General features: G+C 44.7%; 1 protein-coding gene across 1 annotated transcript in view; it reads right to left on the reverse strand.

Annotated features, from left to right (window-relative positions):
• Positions 1-20872, reverse strand: part of vps13b (vacuolar protein sorting 13 homolog B) — a gene marked incomplete at its 3' end in the record, with an annotated part of 144926 nt that overhangs the window by 22075 nt on the left and 101979 nt on the right. Inside the window, 13 exon segments of the mRNA XM_079445862.1 lie at positions 969-1140; positions 1846-2099; positions 2102-2173; positions 2464-2645; positions 2763-2845; positions 2847-2957; positions 4362-4546; positions 4639-4843; positions 7505-7710; positions 10746-11087; positions 13205-13331; positions 14768-14769; positions 14772-15246. Of these exon segments, the coding sequence (XP_079301988.1) occupies positions 969-1140; positions 1846-2099; positions 2102-2173; positions 2464-2645; positions 2763-2845; positions 2847-2957; positions 4362-4546; positions 4639-4843; positions 7505-7710; positions 10746-11087; positions 13205-13331; positions 14768-14769; positions 14772-15246 (2416 nt within the window).

Genomic DNA, 20872 nt, shown 5'->3' on the forward strand with positions numbered 1-20872 from the left:
TGTGTGATGCAGCTATAATTGCGATGGGCCGCCAGGGGCTCGTTCACAATTCAGTGACTCAACATGCTGTTGGCTGAGCATGACCTCATGGCGGCCCGAAGGAGTTTGTCTCTCTGTCCAAACAGCTTGTGTGTGAAAGAGGCCCGAGGATGTGCTAAAACTGCAAGATTTATTCGTTATCTGTGTGTGAGCGTGTTTACTGCGACTGTAATTAAGACCATTAACTGTGAGTGAGTGTGTGTGTGTGTGTGTGAGTGTGTGTCTTTTAGGGGTTTGGCAGCAGCTACCGTGATGAACCCCCTCCACCCCCCCAAAGGAACAGACAGGAAGTCAAATATCCGCCCAAATTCCATCCAGATTGGTGCTAATGGTCTCCATACTGAACGCGCCCCAGACAGCGTCCACAGCCCTGAAGTCATTCGCATGCCACACGAGTCCCAGTGGAGACACACCCCCCCACACCGCAGTGCACAGTGGGAAAAAGAGCCCGAGCATTTAGTGACTCAAAAATACTGGAGTAATAAAAACCATCCGTCAAAAACGGCAGAGAAGAGATCAAGACAACAGCAGCAGACGCTGCGCCATCCTCTCCTGTCCTGCAGCACCAGGACTTGAACCCGCAGCGCGTCAGACAGACCGGACAAACAGCCTCGGACCGAACCGCCAGAGAGGACGACAGTCAGGACGGCACTAGACGCTGCGGTCACAGTGACAGACAAACACAGAGAGACGCGGCTGCTGTGGTCAGTGTGTCTGAGCATCTCTGGACGCGTTCAGACTGCGGCCGCTGGAACAGGAAACTCTTCCCAGATACAGACGCACATCGTGTTCATGAAGAGGGAAAAGCCCACGAGCCTCTAGTGCTGAGTGTGTGTGGCAAAATGGCTGCCATTCACGTTCAGGCACTACCTCACGCACACACACACACACACACACAGAAGGACAGACAGACACACACATACACATACACAGAAGCACCTGTGGGGATTTGTGGGTCCTCAAGCTGTACTGGTGACTCTGGTTGCTCTGCAGTAGGATGTTCTCATCTGTGTCCACCTGTCCGAACCGCAGAACTTCCTGTGTGTCGTTACAGATGACGTAATGACTGAAAAGCACTTCCTCCGCATCCAACACTCCGTTCTGAAACACAACGAACAGAGAACATCAGCTCAGTCATCAGAGATCGTTTATTGGATGTGGAAGAAATTTGATAAACTCAGATCCAGTTCCTGTGCTAGTCTGGACTCATGTGAACTCATCATCTCATGACAGTCTGATGCTTTTAATGCTACTGCTTGTGTGTACAGACACACACTTTACTGGAAACTCAACACACCAGCAGAACCTCCAAACTCTGAGTCACACCAACATTTCCCATCATTCTCTCCTCTCCCACTGAGTGTATGAGCTGTTGTTGGACCTGTGTGTGTGTGTTGTCAGGGGAGCACAGATGAGTGTGTGTGTGTGTTTTATAGGGAAACAAAGTAACAGTCCACAGGGAGACACTAATCCTCTCACATTTACAGAGCCACACGATACAGTGATGAAAGAGTCACTGTCTGTCCATCACTTGTAAAAATACCCACTAAACGTCCAGAACCAGCAGAACTCTGGGACAGGTCACATTAAATAGCTCTATAACTCAGCTCTATAATCTCTGTCTGAGCACATGTGACTGTCTGTCAGGACACTGTGTGTGTGTGTGTGTGTGAGGGTTTGACAGGTCTGTATATGAGCGACCCAAACAAATTCCAGCAACTATCAGAATGCCATGCAGCTCCTTTACAACACTTTTACTCCACATCACTGATGCTGTCACACTCAGCAGAGCTGGTCTGGTCTCACCTGTCTCCAGGCCTGCAGCGCTCGGTCCAGCGTGTGAACGGCATACTGGCCTGCGGCGGCTTGCAGCGGCTGTAGCGTGGTGTCGCAGTGCAACGTGCGGCGCGAGCGTGTGTGTGTGGCGTTTCTCCGCAGGCTGACGGGCTGAAGGACGGATAGGTACGTGAGGTTGCGGTACTCCAGCAGTCTGCAGCTCAGCGTGGACGAGAAGCTGAGCTCATGACAGCACTGCATCACGTCACTCCACTGACGCACAAACACACCACCGCAAACTCCTGATCCTGAGGCGATTTCCTGTCTGGGAGGAAGGGGCGGAGCTTCTGGCACGGTGCTGCAAAAATTTATGTGTTTTATTTTTATAGTATTTAATTTACAATAATTTCTTCATTTTTATGACTGAAATAATAATTAGCTTTTCATCAACTTATGAACCGCAGCTTGGGAGACTCTCACGTTACCTTACCCTAAATAATATAAATAATGACAATATTTTCACACACACACTTTGTTTACTTTATTTTTTACAAATGAGGACATTTGTTTTTGGAGATTTTGTCAGGTTTTGGGTACAAATTTGTCCCCAAAATATGGTTAAGTAGGTACACACACGCACACACACACCTGTGCCCAGCTGATCCAGGTTGTGACAGAAGTGCAGCTCCAGGTACGCCAGTCGTATGCAGACACCCACTGAAGGCACGAACCATGGCGCGAAACACGAGTCCACACGTGTACATGCGGCCAGAGCGGTGGGACACACCAGCTGCTCACAGGGCATCTGAGAACCTGATTCACTGTCCGAACTACACACACACACACACACACACACACACACACACACACACACGTACACACGGTTACACAACGACACACTCACCTCCCAAACACTTCAGAAACACACACATTTAAAACGCACTCACCTCTCGTCTCCACCATCACTGGTGCTGTTGAGCACCACTCTCCAGAGGTCAGAGGTCACCAGGTCAGGCTGGCGTGTGTCGGTGGGTCAGAGTGGGCAGGGTCAGCTCACACACGCTGCTCTCTGATAGGCTGAACTCTCTATATGGCACAAACGCCCGCTGCAGCTCGTCCCAGAACTCCAGACTGCAGGGCACCTACAGACAGACACACACAGACAGACATAAGTTTAATCAGCAGCACTAATGCAGCTCTCATCTGTGGCACTAATGCAGCTCTCATCTGCGGCACTAATGCAGCGCTTACCTGCAGCACTAATGCAGCGCTCACCTGCAGCACTAATGCAGCGCTCACCTGCAGCACTAATGCACTAATGCAGCACTCACCTGTGGCACTAATGCAGCGCTCACCTGCAGCACTAATGCACTAATGCAGCACTCACCTGCGGCACTAATGCAGCTCTCATCTGCGGCACTAATGCAGCGCTCACCTGCAGCACTAATGCACTAATGCAGCACTCACCTGTGGCACTAATGCAGCGCTCACCTGTGGCACTAATGCAGCACTAATGCAGCACTAATGCAGCGCTCACCTGTGGCACTAATGCAGCTCTCATCTGTGGCACTAATACAGCGCTCACCTGTGGCACTAATGCAGCACTAATGCAGCACTAATGCAGCGCTCACCTGTGGCACTAATGCAGCTCTCACCTGCAGCACTAATGCAGCACTAATGCAGCGCTCACCTGCGGCACTAATGCAGCGCTCACCTGCGGCACTAATGCAGCGCTCACCTGCGGCACTAATGCAGCACTAATGCAGCGCTCACCTGTGGCACTAATGCAGCTCTCACCTGTGGCACTAATGCAGCGCTCACCTGTGGCACTAATGCAGTGCTCACCTGTGGCACTAATGCAGCTCTCACCTGAGCACTAATGCAGCTCTAATGCAACTCTCACCTGTGGCACTAATGCAGCACTAATGCAGCTCTCACCTGTGGCACTAATGCAGCTCTCACCTGTGGCACTAATGCAGCTCTAATGCAACTCTCACCTGTGGCACTAATGCAGCACTAATGCAGCTCTCACCTGTGGCACTAATGCATCTCTAATGCAGCTCTCACCTGTGGCACTAATGCAGCTCTCACCTGTGGCACTAATGCAGGTCTAATGCAACTCTCACCTGTGGCACTAATGCAGCACTAATGCAGCTCTCACCTGTGGCACTAATGCAGCTCTAATGCAACTCTCACCTGTGGCACTAATGCAGCACTAATGCAACTCTCACCTGTGGCACTAATGCAGCACTAATGCAACTCTCACCTGTGGCACTAATGCAGCACTAATGCAACTCTCACCTGTGGCACTAATGCAGCACTAATGCAACTCTCACCTGTGGCACTAATGCAGCACTAATGCAACTCTCACCTGTGGCACTAATGCAGCACTAATGCAACTCTCACCTGTGGCACTAATGCAGCTCTAATGCAGCTCTCACCTGTGGCACTAATGCATCTCTAATGCAACTCTCACCTGTGGCACTAATGCAGCACTAATGCAGCTCTCACCTGTGGCACTAATGCAGCACTAATGCAGCGCTCACCTGCAGCACGTCCCCGAGGTCAGCTGTACTGATGTCCGGGTCGTCAGTGGTGTTAAAGGGAACAGGTGTGATCCTGAGGAATGCGATCACACGCGGTTCAGGATACCGCCACAGCATCACACCTGGAGACTCGTCCGTCTCCCTCCAAAACACCACCTCATGAGGCGACGGCAGCTTCTGGCATGCTGACAGACAGACAGACAGATATAATCCCTCCCTCTTATGAGTGCTATATGAAGTTGTAATGTGTGTGTGTGTGTGTTTGTGTTTGTGTTACCTGAGTCCTGTATGTACTGGAAGATGCCTGTGTGCAGGTCATCAGAGGAGTGTTCTGATTGGACGGGGTGAGGAGTGGGTGGCAGTGTAGAGAGGAGGGGCTTCTCATTAGACTCCGCCTCTGCTCTGCTCATCTGATTCCAGTAGTTCTGCAGCTGCTCTTGAATCTCAGACAAACAGTTAAACTGCTGCTGCCCCCAAAACACCTGCGACAGACAGACAGACATACCTTAGATCTGCTTTAAATCGCAGTGATCTGCCCGCTCACCTATTTATTTCATGTTGCATATGAGTGTTCATTATGAGTCTGGAATCTACTGCAAGTGCCAGTCAGGTGACTGACCGCTAACAAAGGCCTCGTTTACACTGCAGGTCTTGATGCTCAATTCCGATTTGTTGCCTATATGCCTATATTTTTTTAGCTGTCCGTTTACACGTTCTTTCAGTTGTGACCCATATCTGATTTATGTGTTTACACTTGCCATACCATCTGAAACATCCCGCATGCGTTGTTGTCATTTAGCGCCTCCACATGTGCTTCCTCCCAAGAATAATGTGATCTATGCTGACAAAAGCAGTCGAGCAAATTTAAAAATGAGTTATTTTTATTTTTATGTTCACATTCTCCATTAAAAGACCTTCAAAATGATGTATGATTTTTTGGAATCGGAAAAAAAATGATTGCTACACCCATTTGAAGTCGATATAGAGCCAGCAAGGTTGATTATGAGAAAGATTAAAGTCTTCCTCCAGTTCTTCTCTTATTAATAATTAGGCTACCATATTAATAATCATAATATACCTGTTTTTTATTTTATCTTTCCTATTATAAATAAGAACAGATAAAAAAAAACAGTATAGGAACAAATATCCTAGAAAGAAACAATTAATGCATTACCTTTATCATTTTACATCTAAACAAAAGTATTCATATAGTCTACGAAAAACTAATGATCAAATGTGAAAATCACTTCAGTGTGTTCATTACAAATAAATGTATTTTTAAAACTATAAAAGCAGTTAAATGAAGTGCTACGAGCGATTCCAGCTTTTTTCTCTTATAGGCTATTGATAGATAACACCGAGACGTAATGCACGAATCATATAAAGTTACAAACAGATGTTTTTCCCCATCAGTCCCTCGAGCGTTCACTTAAGACAGAACAGATTATTGTTTGCGTGAATACTGAAATACTGTAATTCTGTGTATTTATGGAGATCGCGCGCCGTTATGCACGCTCTTCAGATGACCGTCAGCGTGAGAAGCGAGCGGAGAAAAGGTCATCCTCTCAGAAACTATACAATTAAAGATACTTTTAGATGTTTAATTACTAATTGGATCATTGGGATCGCTAAACGAGGGCTTAATTTACCATTTTTTGAGAAAACCTCAAATTCGATTAAAATCGAGATTTTTCCTTTTTTATTTTTTGCTCTTAGCTCTAAATAGCCCATGCGCATTTACATGACTTACACTCATATGACGTCATTAAACCATGGTGAAGTACTAAATCATCGCAGTTTTAATGACGTATAGAACGCGATGCCTGTTTACGTTACAGTCGCATGGGCACATATCACATATGAATGAGGCCTGAATCCGATCTCGCTATATCTGAATGCATGCGTCTTTTTGCTGTTTTGCTGTCATAGAACAGATCCGATCTGTGTCACATTTAACTGACAGTGTAAACGGGGCCAAAGTTTCAAACCAGTTAGTAGGACTGACCACCAGCGTCTATGTTTGATTATTTCTACTAGAGGTCGACTGATTTTGCCTGTTCATTTGCACCAATAGTTGACTGCCTTAACTAAAAAACTCAATTCCATGCTGAACAAAAGTCTATGTTGATAGTTTTCCAGGTCCCTTGCTGGAGCGCTGAGAAGGGCCCGCTGTCTTATACAGTGCGAGAGCAGAAATCACTGACACCTCAAGCTGTTTGTTTTGACACGTGACACTGTGCTGCACAGAACGGGAAGCTTCAGACGCCGATCTAAATGCAGTCGACAGAAAATCCACCACTCACATAGTTTTCCATTACATTATATTTGTCCCAAATCGTTGTTAATGTACCTAATGACTTCAGCCTAGGCTGTAAAATTGTGTAATGTGCATTTTTGTTCATTCTTGAAGTAAACTTTTACCTTTGGTGATTAAATCATCTGTTTTAGACCGCCGCTCGGGTTGATACTTGTGAGTTGTCCTACACGTGATACTGTGCTTTTGCCCAGTGTGTGACTGCCATATTCTTTTTTTATTAGATAATCAATTTAATTTATTAGATAATTTTTTTATTTTAAAGTTCCTTCTGTTAACATTAGTTGATAAACTATGAACTAACTTTAAAGATCAATATAATAATCAATATATATATTTTTTAAATTAATTTACAAAGTACAATAAAAAAAAACTGCAGCGCTATTTTAGTTTTTGTTCAATATCCATTATAAAAAATATCAGTTGATTAATCGGTATCGGCCAGTGTGATCCACCCTAGATATCGGTATCGGTAAAATCTCTAATTTCTACCCAAACTGCTCCATGATTGACACTCTGGCTGCATTTAATGCAAAACAGTCGCATCAATAGGGAATCAAATGTCTCAAGGCTGGTGAATCGTCTCTCTCTCGTTCTCTGTGTGTTTGGCCTGAATCAGCTGGAATCTCTGACTCAGAATGAGTCCGTGTGTCTCTGACTAACAGATTGAACAGGAACATTAGGGGATTTCTGTGTGTTCAGCGGCTGCACATGAAGCGCTATACGGACACACATGTGGAGAGAGAGACACATGCAGCCAAAAGACCACATACATCACACGTGTGGAGAGAGTAAGAAACAGAAGCAGCAGCGGTGTTTGGCATCTTACCTGCAGCAGGCCTCCCTTCATGTCAATCAACACTCTCGGCGGTCCAGGTGAGTCGGGGGCGGAGCTTCCGCTGTGTCTGCACCAATGAGCCTCCAGATCAGCACTGCAGGAGAACGGACCCACAAACACTGCACTTCTGTCCTTCAGACATGTCCGCAGCAACACGTCCTCACACTGAACCGACAGACAGACCTCCTTAAAACCATCTAGAGAGAGAGATCAGACAGAAATCACATCAGTGTTAGCTCTGGAGTGGACTGTGATGATGGACTGACTGCTGGGAGGGCTTAAACTCTGCAGCCAATGAGCACAATCGGTCAGGCATCATGTGTTTGCGTGTTTTAAGAGCTGCGCTGTTCTTGACGTGCGCCTGTAGCTGCTGTCGTGTGTCCAGGTGTCTGACAGCGTTTCAGATTCAGATTCACCACCTCTGATGGATCATCCATGGACACGTCTCCATCTGGTACTGACACTCATCTGCGGCTCATCTTCGGCTTAGTGAACGACAGGAGAGATTTAGGAGCGTGTGGCTTTGGTCTGGCAAAATAACACATAACAACATGGAGTCCTACAGGACACGCACACACACACACTATTAGTAATATGAATGAATAAAGACTAGTATGAAGGCCATTATACTATGATATGAAGCGACTGATATTCAGTGTTATTATTGATTTGACGGCAATGACACTATCTGATAAGAGTAAAACTTGAACTGAACTGAATGGATTAATGAAATTTAATTAACCCGTCCAATCAACTCATGACACTAACGATAACTTTGCACCATCGACACTGTTATTGAACTGAACTGATCTGAATAATGACTCTATTGTCTTCTGTAGAGATGCTTTGCAGCTGAAACTGAATTTGTTTCATAACTGATGAATTTCACAACATTAACACTTCTCTGTTTTTCCTGTAATTGTCCTGTTCATCACTGTGAAGCTGCTTTGAATCAATCTGTATAAAGCATTACAGAAATAAATGTGACTTGATTCCTGCGTCACACATTCACTTGATTTACATGCGTTACTCTCCATCCCAGAAGAGCAACAATAAGCAGCATCCACACGGAGTCTGTAAACACTTCTTTAGCAAGCAAACTTTCACAAAAGTGAGAGAGAACACCTCTCACCTCTGCACACACACACACACACACGCGCAGGACTGCAGAAACTCAGCACTCTTTCCACACAAACGCTCATGTCCTGTCTGCTGTTTACCAGCGTTTGGCCAAACTCCGTTTCGACTGTGTTTAATAAAGGCACATCAAACTGCGGGCCGGAGAGAGAGTCCGTCTGGCTCACGGCCGGACGCATGTCTCATGCTGCAGTTATGTTCAATCCAGTAAACAAGTGCAAATTGTTGAGGTTTTAATTAAAATTCTCAACAATCAGTTTATCTGGAGAAGCTGTATGACAACATCTGTGGAGCAGATGGGCGCTGCGCTCATGAGCTCGTGGAGACCAGGCCCATCCAGAGAGAGAGCAACACACACACACACACACACACACACACACACACACACACACACGTTTGTTTTTGTGAAAAGTGGGTTCATCTCATAGGCGTAATGGTTTTTATACTGAACAAACTGTGTGTGCTATTGCCCTACACCAACCCTACACCTAAACTTAGCCCTCACAGGAGACTTTGTGCATTTCTACTTTCCCCCAAAAAACCTCACTCTGTATGATTTATAAGTGTTTTGAAAAGTGGGGACATGGGGCAATATCCTGAAAAGTCACCTTCACTTTGTTATACCTGTGTCATACCTGTGTCATTATACACATGTATGTCCTCATTTATGCAACAGGACACAGCTGATCACTTAGAAAGACCTGTGAGGCAACTGCTCCAATACTTATACTCTCATCAGATAGAGGGATGAACTCTAAAAGTGCTGATCTTTTTATTTGGTAAAATATGTATGTGTTGAAACGGCTAATAATAAAATGTGACATTCTGTAGTTTTGTCTCATATTCATCTTTTAATCATATTTACAAATGTCTTGACTCCACAGCCAACAGAGCAATTTTGTCTTTCCTGTTCCTATACTTATGGAGGAGACTGTATATATCTATATATAAATATATTACTTGTTTTTCATTAATGTATTTTACAACAATACAAAGATATATAATTTTACATTATCATTTTAGATTTAGTCCTATACTTATTCACTTTTATTTGTTCCCCACTAAATAATGTTTTTTCCCCACTAATTATAGATTTTATAAAATTGTGCACTCTAGAGTAACTTTTGCTACTGAATTATCCACTAACCTAACCTAACAGATTATAATTATATATGCATTCATTTGTTGTTTTTCTTTACAATACAGTTGTCTATATTTAATAGATTGTGTGTAACAAAAAAAAGTTGTGATCAGGTCTACACACACTGAGGTATAAAAACACAACATTAATAAAAATAAAAAAGTGCCCAGGTATCGGATCGATATCGGTATCGGCAGATACTCAGAATTTTTGGTATCGGATCGGGATTGGTTCTGAAACGAGCCACCCCTAGTTTAAATGTGCTATATAAATAAAAATAAACAAACAAAAACAAGGACACCTTAGAATAAAGTGCAACCAAAATTTCTACTGATATATTTTAATATTTTATAATAATATTAAGATTTATATAATATTTTATTCATTAATTCTAAAATTGGCCACTGCATTTTCAGAATTTCCAAGACATTTCCAGGCCTAGAAATCAGTTTTAAAATGAGTCTTTGTAAGAATCCTGGTTCTTCTGAAACAGTTGTTGAGGGGGTGAATTAAAATAAAAAATATCATTGAGTTTTAGCTGTCTGAGCTTATTTTAATGTGCGTTTTGTCTTATTTTAAGTAATGTTAAGTCTTCTTCAGGCCCCCTGGCAGCATCATCTTCACATGGGCCTGGTAAGCTCTCACAGCACTGCATCATGGGAGAGGCTCCACTCAGGCCTAAAGCTGGATATCAGAGGCTTGTGTGACTCTGATCCGAGTCTCCTGCTGTCCCACGGGACGGTGGACGGATGGGAACCCACTTCCTGAGGATCTGCTCAGCCCTGTTAAAGGCTCAGGGAGATTAACCGGATTTCCGGGCAGCATAAATAAAATAAACGCTCTGATTATCTGCTGCAGTGCATTGTGGGTAAGAAGGAGGGAGCTGGATTAAAGGCCCAATCAAGTGAAACGCGCACACACACACACACACAGCATGACGTGTGTGCAACGAACCTGCGGGTTTGGTGGCGTTCTTCAGCGTCAGCGCACCCGTCATGGCCGACACAGACAGCGTCAGACTGGGCCGCGCCGCATGCGCCTCCATCTCCACACCGACCACCATCTGCACAGTGCGCAGCGAGATCTTGTGGAAGGGGACGAGCGACTGAAGAGAGCGCAGCAGCAGGTCAGCTGTGGGCGGGGCGGAGCTGCAGCAGGGGGCGGAGCCTGCAGTGGTTCTGGGCTGTGCCTCGCCCTCCCACTCAGGAAAGAGTCTCTTCCAGAAAACTTTAGCCTGCTCAAGCTTAGCCAGGGTGGGACTGACTCTCACCGGCCGACTGATGTCCACCTTCAACTCTGACACACAGACAGCGAGAGAGAGGTATGGTTAGTTTCAAGCACACACACACACACGCACACATGTGTGTATCTGCTTGCAGTGCTGACAGTTATACAGTCAAACCAAAAATTTATTCAGACACCTTCAACATTTTTGTAAGAAATATAGGAAATATCAATTTATTGCATTATCACAGTTTATTGCTCCGGGTGTGTGTTCACGGTGTGTGTGTGTTCACTGCTGTGGGTGTGTGTGTGTGTGTGTGTGTGTGTTCACTGCTGTGGGTGTGTGTTCACGGTGTGTGTGTGTTCACTGCTGTGGGTGTGTGTGTGTGTGTGTTCACTGCTGTGTGTGTGTGTGTGTGTGTGTGTGTGTTCACTGCTGTGTGTGTGCACGTTGGATGGGTTAAATGCAGAGCACGAATTCTGAGTATGGGTCACCATACTTGGCTGAATGTCACTTCACTTCACTTCACATTTAACGTGTGTATGTGTATATATTTATATATCTATATTTATATGTTTAAAAGTTACATTGGCTAAGTGGCTTTTTTTAAGCCAAGTACAGGCCTAATTAAACATGCAGGGTTTTTTACACTTATTTTCTTTATTTTTCTATTTCTAGAACTTTTCCATGCATTTACACCTCACTTACAAACTGAACAAATAATGTTATGAGATTTTAAATATGAAAACTGGAATATAAAATAAATAGAATGATACTTTTAAATATGAAACTAAACTTACCAGTAGGTGGCGCCAAGCCACTGACTTAATAAACGAGTCACTGATTCATTTATTCAATCGATTCTTTTAAAACGAATGATTCATTCAGGAACAAAGCAAGAAAATGTTTATGAATGGATCAGTGAATCATTGACTCATACGATTTGTTCAAAACAAATTAATTCAGTAAGGAAAGGCCTGTGTGATGCTGCAGAGACACACAACATGGCTTTGTTTGGAGTAAATATTTGTCAGCGAAATAGAGCAAAAAAGACAATATTATCTCAAAAATTTAAATCACACAAGGACACAAAGAAAATCTGCCACAGACCATGCTAACCAAACCATTCATATAATCGCTCTAAATGTGTGTGTGTTAAGACTGCATAATTCTGATTAAATTTTATTCTTCACAGTGACAGTGCTCAGTAACAAATAACCTAGTTTGACAAATAGCAAAATGGGTAGATACAGTGATCCCTAAAGCAGCTGACGATGGCTGGCCAGTTTACATGTTGATCAGAAGGTCGAGCCTCAGTGGGCAGCTCTTGTCAGGAATGAATGAAAACGTAAGTAGATACTGTTTGACGTGTAGAGAGCAAATCAGCGGTTCTAGAAATGATTTCAATGCGCAGGAAAACTCTGATGATTGCGTCTTGGAGACACAGTTCTTCTGGATTTAGTCTCAGTTTGTTCTGTTTCTTCATGTCACTCCAGACAGACTGATGATCAGATCAGATCTCAAACATCTCACTGGATTATTACAATTAATGGCTAAATGAATGTTTGGAAATGTAAACTGATATTTCCTACTGACACACTCCAGCAGAAGATACAAATAACTGACTTAAAAAAAAATTTTAAGCTGCTGAAAATACTAGTGTTCTAATCATTTTGGCCACCACTGTATTGGTATTGACCGGGCCAGGAGAAAAAATCGTTAGCGTTGAAAAGTGAAAGTGAAGTGAAATTCAGCCAAGTATGGTGACCCATACTTGGAATTCGTGCTCTGCATTTAACCCATCCAACATGCACACACACACACAGCAGTGAACACACACACACCGTGAACACACACACACACACACACAGCAGTGAACACACACACACCGTGAACACACACACACACACACACACACACACACTGTGAACACACACCCGGAGCAGTGGGCATTTATGCTGCGGCGCCCGGGGAGCAGTTGGGGGTTCGGTGTCTTGCTCAAGGGCACCTCAGTCGTGGTATTGAGGGTGGAGAGAGCGCTGGACATTCACTCCCCTCACCTACAATCCCTGCCGGCCCGAGACTCGAACCCACAACCTTTGGATTACGAGTCCAACTCTCTAACCATTAGGCCACGACTTCCCGAGCCCTGCTGTATCTGTAGCGCAGCGTGTGAAGTGTCACTCACCCAGACTCGTGTAGTTGGTGGCGACTCCCTTCAGCGTGAGGTCGAACAGCGACAGCTCCAGCCTCTGTTCGCGGTGGTGGCAGTTGATTAAGACGGATGGCTGCGTCACCTGTAGGAACAGCAGTGGCTGCAGAATAGGGATGGCTCGATACCATAATTTTGGCTTCGGTACGATACCAGAATGTAATACCTCGGTATCGATACCATAGGTGACAAATAACCAGCCTCAAAAGATAAGAGAATTTAGAACAGTTTTATTAAATATAATAATAATAATAATAATAAAAACAGATTCATATCTTAATAACTTTGTATCAAACTAACAAAAAAACCTACAGGGAACATAGGTTACATTTTGATGTTGGAGAAAAAAATATATAAAATAGGCTAACTGAAGTAATAAGATGAAAATAAATATATTCAAATCTTCTTATCTTTTCAGTGCAAACAAAATGTCTGGCCTACCGGGAACATAGGTTACATTTTGACTGAGTTTGAAGAAAAAAAAAATACAACTAAGGTTGCGCAATTAAGGCAATAAATATTGCTTTATTGTAAAGTGTTATTCTAACGGTCAAAGTAATATTCAAAATCACATTATTATTTCTCTCTCGGATTGTTTTCAGATTTCAGACTCAACCAAAGAAAAAGCATGAAATAAATCTCACTCTCTCTGCTGCTTCTTATTAGCGGTCGACAGCGCGGCAGAAATATTCCCTTCATATCATTGATACTAAAATTAATATAGCAAAATTATTGCTCAATTCAAATCCAATTAATATTCGATTGTATGAACATTTACATTTACATTTATTCATTTAGCTGACGCTTTTATCCAAAGCGACTTACAATTGCTATATATGTCAGAGGTCGCACGCCTCTGGAGCAACTAGGGGTTAAGTGTCTTGCTCAGGGACACATTGGTGTCTCACAGTGGATTCGAACCCGGGTCTCTCACACCAAAGGCATGTGTCTTATCCACTGCGCCATCACCACCCCTATGAAATGCAAGTGTATATATTATATGACCAAAACTTCACTGGTTCTAGCATGTCTCACATGCACGTTTGAGCTTACTGCATCACATCTGTGTGTGCGTTGATCAGTTGTAAATAAAAGTTCAAATTAAATCTGAATTTATGAATGATGCACTCACCTGAAAAGATCAGGATGAGCAAGTGACAAGTGCTTAAAAAGGTTTGATGTGTTGTCTCTGTGGAAGCACATGATTTATAGCAACGCTTGCATACAGGTGCAGTAAGGTAAGTTCGTTCACCTTTGTCATCTGTTTTGTATCCAAAGTAATGCCATATTTCACTTCTACTGTTCTCTTTGTTTATTAATTTCGGGTGCGTGATAGAGTTTCATCTGTTTGATCCATCGCGTTGTTCTGTTGTCACATTTTACCGGTTGCACAGCAATTTGGGAACCACTGCCACCTACAGGTGCATTGTGCAACTGCAGCGTATGAAATACCGAATTGAGCAAAATTATGATATCGTACCGTTTGAAATATAATATATACCGGTATTTTTCCAGTACCGGTATATCGCGCATCCCTACTGCAGAATGCAGTCTTTGTCTCCTCTGCGGCCAGGCTGTCTCACCACCGTCACACCCAGAGCCTGTCGCGCAGACGAGCGCCCCCCCAGGACCCCTGCGAACCCACCTGCAGTGTTTGCGTTGAGCAGATCCTCCGCGGTCAGTGAGGACAGAGCCCCGACCTGAAGCGTCTGGTCCTCCGGGGGGGGATCTGCGGGGGGTTTGGAGGCAGGCATGGTCGCGTACGTCATGAGAGAGATGCGGCCGGCGGTGAGAAACACGTCAAACGGGATAAAGCTGAGGTTCTTGGTGATGGTGGGCTGCTGCGACGGCCGGGCGAGGCGGTGCTGACCCGTGCCGCTCTGCTGCTCGATCTGAACGATCCGTAGACGGGCGCTGTTGCTGCCGAACCCGCTGTCCTGCCCGCAGGGGGAGCTGCTACCACACAAACTCTCCACCGAACCCAAGACCGCGGCCGACTGCGGCTGATGACCACACACCTGAACACACAGACAATCGTATGTGATCGTGGACCACAAAACCAGTCATAAGGGTCAGTTTTTTTTCTATTGAGATTTATAGATTATCTGAAAGCTGAATAAGTAATCTTTCCATTGATGTATGGTTTGTTAGAATTGGACAATATTTGGCTAAGATGCAACTATTTGAAAATCTGGAATCTGAGGGTTCCAAAAAATCTAAATATTGAGAAAGTCTCCTTTAAAGTTGTTCAAATTAAGTTCTTAGCAATGCATATTACTAATCAAAAATTAAGTTTTGATATATTCACGGTGGGAAATTTACAAAATATCTTCATGGAACATGATCTTTATTTAAAGGGGACCTATTATGCAAAAATCACTTTTATAAGGTGTTTGAACACAGTTGTGTGGCCGCCGTGTGTGAAAACAACCAGCCTATAATGTTAAAAATCAATAGGTTACTTGCGTAACCCCGGTTCTCTAAAAGCATTAAGTGAGGTGTCTCACTATGGGATACGCCTCTTCCACGTATTCCTCAGAAGCCCTATTACGACATTCAAAACAAGCACACCTCTTCCTCGCTTTGCACAGCAAGGAGGGTGATCTGGTGAGACACCTCACTTAATGCTATCAGAGAACCGGGGTTACGCAAGTAACCTATTGTTCTCTTTCAAGCATACGTTTCGGTGTCTCACTATGGGATATCCTAACTCCCGTATTGCCAGATAGCCTGCCTCGAAATCTCCTGCCAACCACAATACTACATCCGGGGCTGAATGAGTCATGACTGGTGACTCACATTCCTATGCTCAATACTGCATGCGCTAAAGTCTGAGCTGTAATGTCCAATTTATAAAACCTTGCAAATGTATGCGGTGAGGACCAACTCGCCGCTTCGCAAATATCCTGTAACGTGACTCCTTTAAATAGAGCCCAGGAAGTTGACATTCCCCTTGTTGAGTATGCACGTAAACCAGATGGGGACACAAGACCCTTATTGGAGTATGCCAACGAGATCGCCTCCACTATACAGTGCGACAAACGCTGCTTAGTAATCGGCCTCCCCGTAAGAGGTTTCCTCCAAGATACGAACAACTGATCACTTTCCCTGAACCCTCTAGTTCTTTCTGTATAAATGCGTAAAGCACACACTGGACAAAATGCATTTAACCTTTGCTGTTCTGATGAAGCAAAAGGTGGTGGATAGAAGGCTCTTAACTCAAGAGGAATGATAGCCTTAACCATTTTGGGCATGAATGCAGGATTAGGTTTCAGAACTACCCCTGCATCCCCAGACATGAACTGCAAACACGCTGAATGCACTGAAAACGCGTGAATCTCGCTTAGTACCTCGAGTAAAACCCGCTGTGGCTTTGCTCGGGTGGGACCACTCTTATCGCCCTTTTGTTCAACAGAGACGAAATTTCTTCCTGAAGAACATGCTTTAATTTTTCCCACACCTGAGAATGAATTATCCCTTTGAAATGCAGGGGGGAAGCGGCAAACTGCAGTCGGTACCCAAATTGTACTGTCCTTAGTACCCAGCGGGACCGTGTGCATTCTCGCCAACTGTTTATTTGCAGCGTTCTGGCGCCCTCGTGTGGCTGAGCCGTGAGAGAGTTTGTTGTCTGTACTGCGCATGCGTGGGCATTTAGCGGTTGGACAGAGTTTAAGTGTCTCATCACCTCTAAGGGAGCTAAAACTCCCCGAGGTGATGTTATGCTGTGGTCTGTCAACGTGTTTTGCAACATGTTTTGGGAATACAGTGAAAACTTTATTGAGTTTTGGACATGAAAAGTGCTTGTGACTAGTGGGTGGGTGTACACCACTGCACCATCCCTTGTCCTTTTCACTGCTCTGGTTCCCTTTTCCCACAGTACATCCGGGAACTTTGAAACTCGTCCCTTGTCGACCGCTGAACATCTGGGGGACGGGAGCTCGTGAAAGGGGGGGTGTTTGTGCTCCTTTCCCTGGGGAAAACCTCATCAAACTGCCTTCTTCCTCCTCGCTCCCTGAGGATGGGAGTAAGGATGAGGTTGAGGAGCTGGTTGGACCGCCTGAGCTGTTGCAGGCGGGTAGTTCTTCCTAGGCCAGGCAGTTCTCTGTTCCGGGACTCCGCTGTGACCCGCTGCATTCACGTTCGGTCTCTGCTGCCGAGGAATGCAATAGCTGGGGGGTGGGCGGGCCGTAACTTGTGCGAAAGTCTGCCGAGGTCGCGGAGGGGGTGCAGTCTGTGCCTTCCTAGGCATACAGAGCTGCAAAGCCTCATCATCCCTCTTCTTTTCTTCGCATCTCTTTTGCATCAGTGTCAACGCCGAGCCAAAAATGCCTTCTGCGACCACCGGTGTGCCCAGGACAGCTTCTTTCTCCCTGTCAGAGAGATTAGCCAGGTTAAGCCAACATCCTCTCTCTTGAATGACCATTGTGACCATGGCCTTGCCCGCGGCTTGAACCGCGCACCTCTGAAGACGCAGAGAGAGATCTGTCACTACACGTATCTCTTCCCAGTGCGTCTGACCTGGCATGGTCGACGCTTCGTCCTGCAATTCCGCTTGGTACACGGTCAGCATAGAGGTCGCGTTCAGCGCCCTGACAGAGAGAGCAATTGCTTTATAAACGCGTTCCGTCATGCTTGACTGGAAACTGTCCGCTTTGGATGGCAACGTCAGATTTGCAGCCGCCGTGTGCTTTGGATGCAAGTGCACGGCAACTAATGGCTCCATGGGGGGCATTCAGAGAAGTCCTGCTTTCTCCATTCCCTCCATATCAAGAGCGGATCCTCCCTGCACGGGTAACTTACTGGTGAACGGTTTGTCCTTCCAAGTCACCGCAAGCTCCTCCAGGAGCTCTGGAAACACAGGAAGGAGCTGCCGTACTGCCCGTTTCGCTCTCGGCAGCCTCTTACCCTCATAGCAAGACTTTGCAGTCTCTGCTACCACGGTCGGCCACAGAATATTTAGTTTCTCTGCAGCGCGTTTGCACACATCTTGCAGATCCACACTGAGTAGCGGGGGTGGTGCCCCGTCCGCATCTTCCGTGGTCCCCGTCACGGCGAGGGGTTGTGCTGCGTGCGCAGGTGGGAGGAAAGGGGAGTCCTCAAAATCTTCCTCTTCTTCAGAGAGAAGAAAGTCCGATTGTCCCTCTTTCTCGAAATCGAGCGCGTCTTCTTCCTCATCCATGCTGAACACACTGGGCAGAGAGACGCAAACGTCAAGCTGTTCACTCCATGATAAAGCTGCCGTGGTGGGCAGCTCTACAGGGATGGATACCTGCAGAGTGGCAGCTGGAACGGGGCTAGGTGACATGAGGGGATCGTGGCCTGACAGGCTAGCTTGCCGTGCTAGCCTGCGACAAAGGCTCTTCATAGTGAAGCGTGTGCAGCGTTCACAGGAACCGGGGTTCTCGATCGCATTTGGGCATGTTTCAGCCCAAGACATGCAGAGCTGACCTGGTCTTTGCATGAAATTTTGTTCCTGCATGAACAAAGTCGCACAGCATCTCCCTCACTAGCCGGGACAGTCTGCATTGCTGCAGCCATCATAGTATCGAACACACCTTGCTATCGGCTGAAGTGCAAAATTGAAGGAGTCAGGCGAAAAAACGGCGTGGTGGCCAGTCGTTCGTCCGAGAGTTCGTTAAGGCTTCTGGTGTGAAGCGAGAAGAGGTTTTTGAATGTTGTAGTGATGTTATGTCGCTCCTTTATACTGAGGGGTGGGGAGGCCACTCCCAGACACAGCGTCACGTCTGCCAGCTAATTGGGGCTGGCGTAATGTAATAGGGCTTCTGAGGAATACGCGGAAGAGGCATATCCCATAGTGAGAGACCGAAACGTATGCTTGAAAGAGAACCACCAACTCATTTTTAAATAAAACCAATAAATCATAAACAGTCTCTCCAAACGAGCGGTTTCAAATTCTCCCTCTGTCACCGCCCATTAGTGACGCTGTCTGCCCTATTAGCATAAACACAGCCCTGAGTGAGAAGCTGCGGTCCGCCATTACTGGAGATATATACATCAATATATATATCATATATATATATATCATATATATATATATATATATATATATATATATCATATATATATATATATATATATATATATATATATATATATATATATATATATATATATATATATATATCAACGCCAAAGAGGCTTTACAAGTGTTGCATTTTGGGATGCACTAATAAACATAGGAGTCTCCATAATCTCATAATCTCATCTGAGCAGAGGACACTGTGGTTAAATTTCATTTTCAAAGGAAATATCCCGGAAAAATCAGTAATGTTTATGAATCCTCTAAACGTTTATGAATCAATACCAACGCTTCGTGCACGAACGTCAGCTCCAGACAAAGTAAGTATCAGGCGTTTGTTTTCCAAATTGCCTTTCTGAAAGAGCTCCTTGGCACTCTGTTAGGCTAATTGCTAAAGCTATCATAGCTAAATTGCTAAAGCATATTATAGCTAAAGCTATAAGTGTGTTTTCTCTGATACTGCCTTCAAGTGCTGCCACAATGATCGTGAATAGGAACGTGGTAGTTAAAAGTTGCATATGAGAGCAATGTGAGTCGATCGCTTGAAGACGTTGAACTCAATCACGAGTGGGACTTATAAAGTTTGTGATAGCATGAGACCAGCTATGTTGTTATTTTTATCCCACCGTGCTCCCCGTCTGTGTAATTCATAAACGCAAATTTATTATGCACAGTATAATCAGATGACTGACTTTGAAACAGTAGTTTTCTGTAAAGATAACAGGTTTGTATTAATAGTGAAATGTTTATTTGCAAAGGCTAGCACTGTTCCCCGGGCGCCGCAGCATTGGCTGCCCACTGTGTACACTTGGATGGGTTAAATGCAGAGCACAAATTCCGAGTATGGGTCACCATACTTGGCCACACACCACTTCCCCCTCCCCCCGTTAATGTGGAGCTTGAGCTCTTGAAGCTCACATTAGAGACTTATTTTACATACATTATTTTACGTAAAAAGGGGCATAATAGGTACCCTTTAATATCCTAATGATTTTCGGCATAAAAGAAAAATTGATAATTTTGACCCATTTTTACATTTTTATTCATTTAGCTGACGCGTTTATCCAAAGCGACTTACAATTGCTATATATGTCAGAGGTCGCACGCCTCTGGAGCAACTAGGGGTTAAGTGTCTTGCTCAGGGACACATTGGTGTCTCACAGTGGATTCGAACCCGGGTCTCTCACACCAAAGGCATGTGTCTTATCCACTGCGCCATCACCACCCACTACATATGTACCCATACAATGTATTGTTGGCTATTGCTACAAATGTGCTCCTGATGACTGCTTTTGTGCTCCAGGGACACATATGCAAACAGACCATTAATTAAAGGGATAGTTTACCCAAAAGCTTATACTACAACAGTTAGCGCAAGCTAGAAATGACTGTTTATAAAGTTTAAAATATGGATTTCTTCTTACAAAAACACATCAATTCGCTTCAGGAGGCCTTTATTCACCCCTCGGAGCCGTGTGAGGCACTTTTTATTAGGGATGGATGCGCTTTATTAGACTTCTTTTGGACTATTGAAAAATAACATCCATTCACTGCCATTATTAAGCTTGGAAGAGCCAGGACGTTTTTAAATATAATTCCGACTG

Source organism: Barbus barbus (assembly GCF_936440315.1).
Source record: "Barbus barbus genome assembly, chromosome: 21".
Classification (NCBI taxonomy): Eukaryota; Metazoa; Chordata; class Actinopteri; order Cypriniformes; family Cyprinidae; genus Barbus; species Barbus barbus.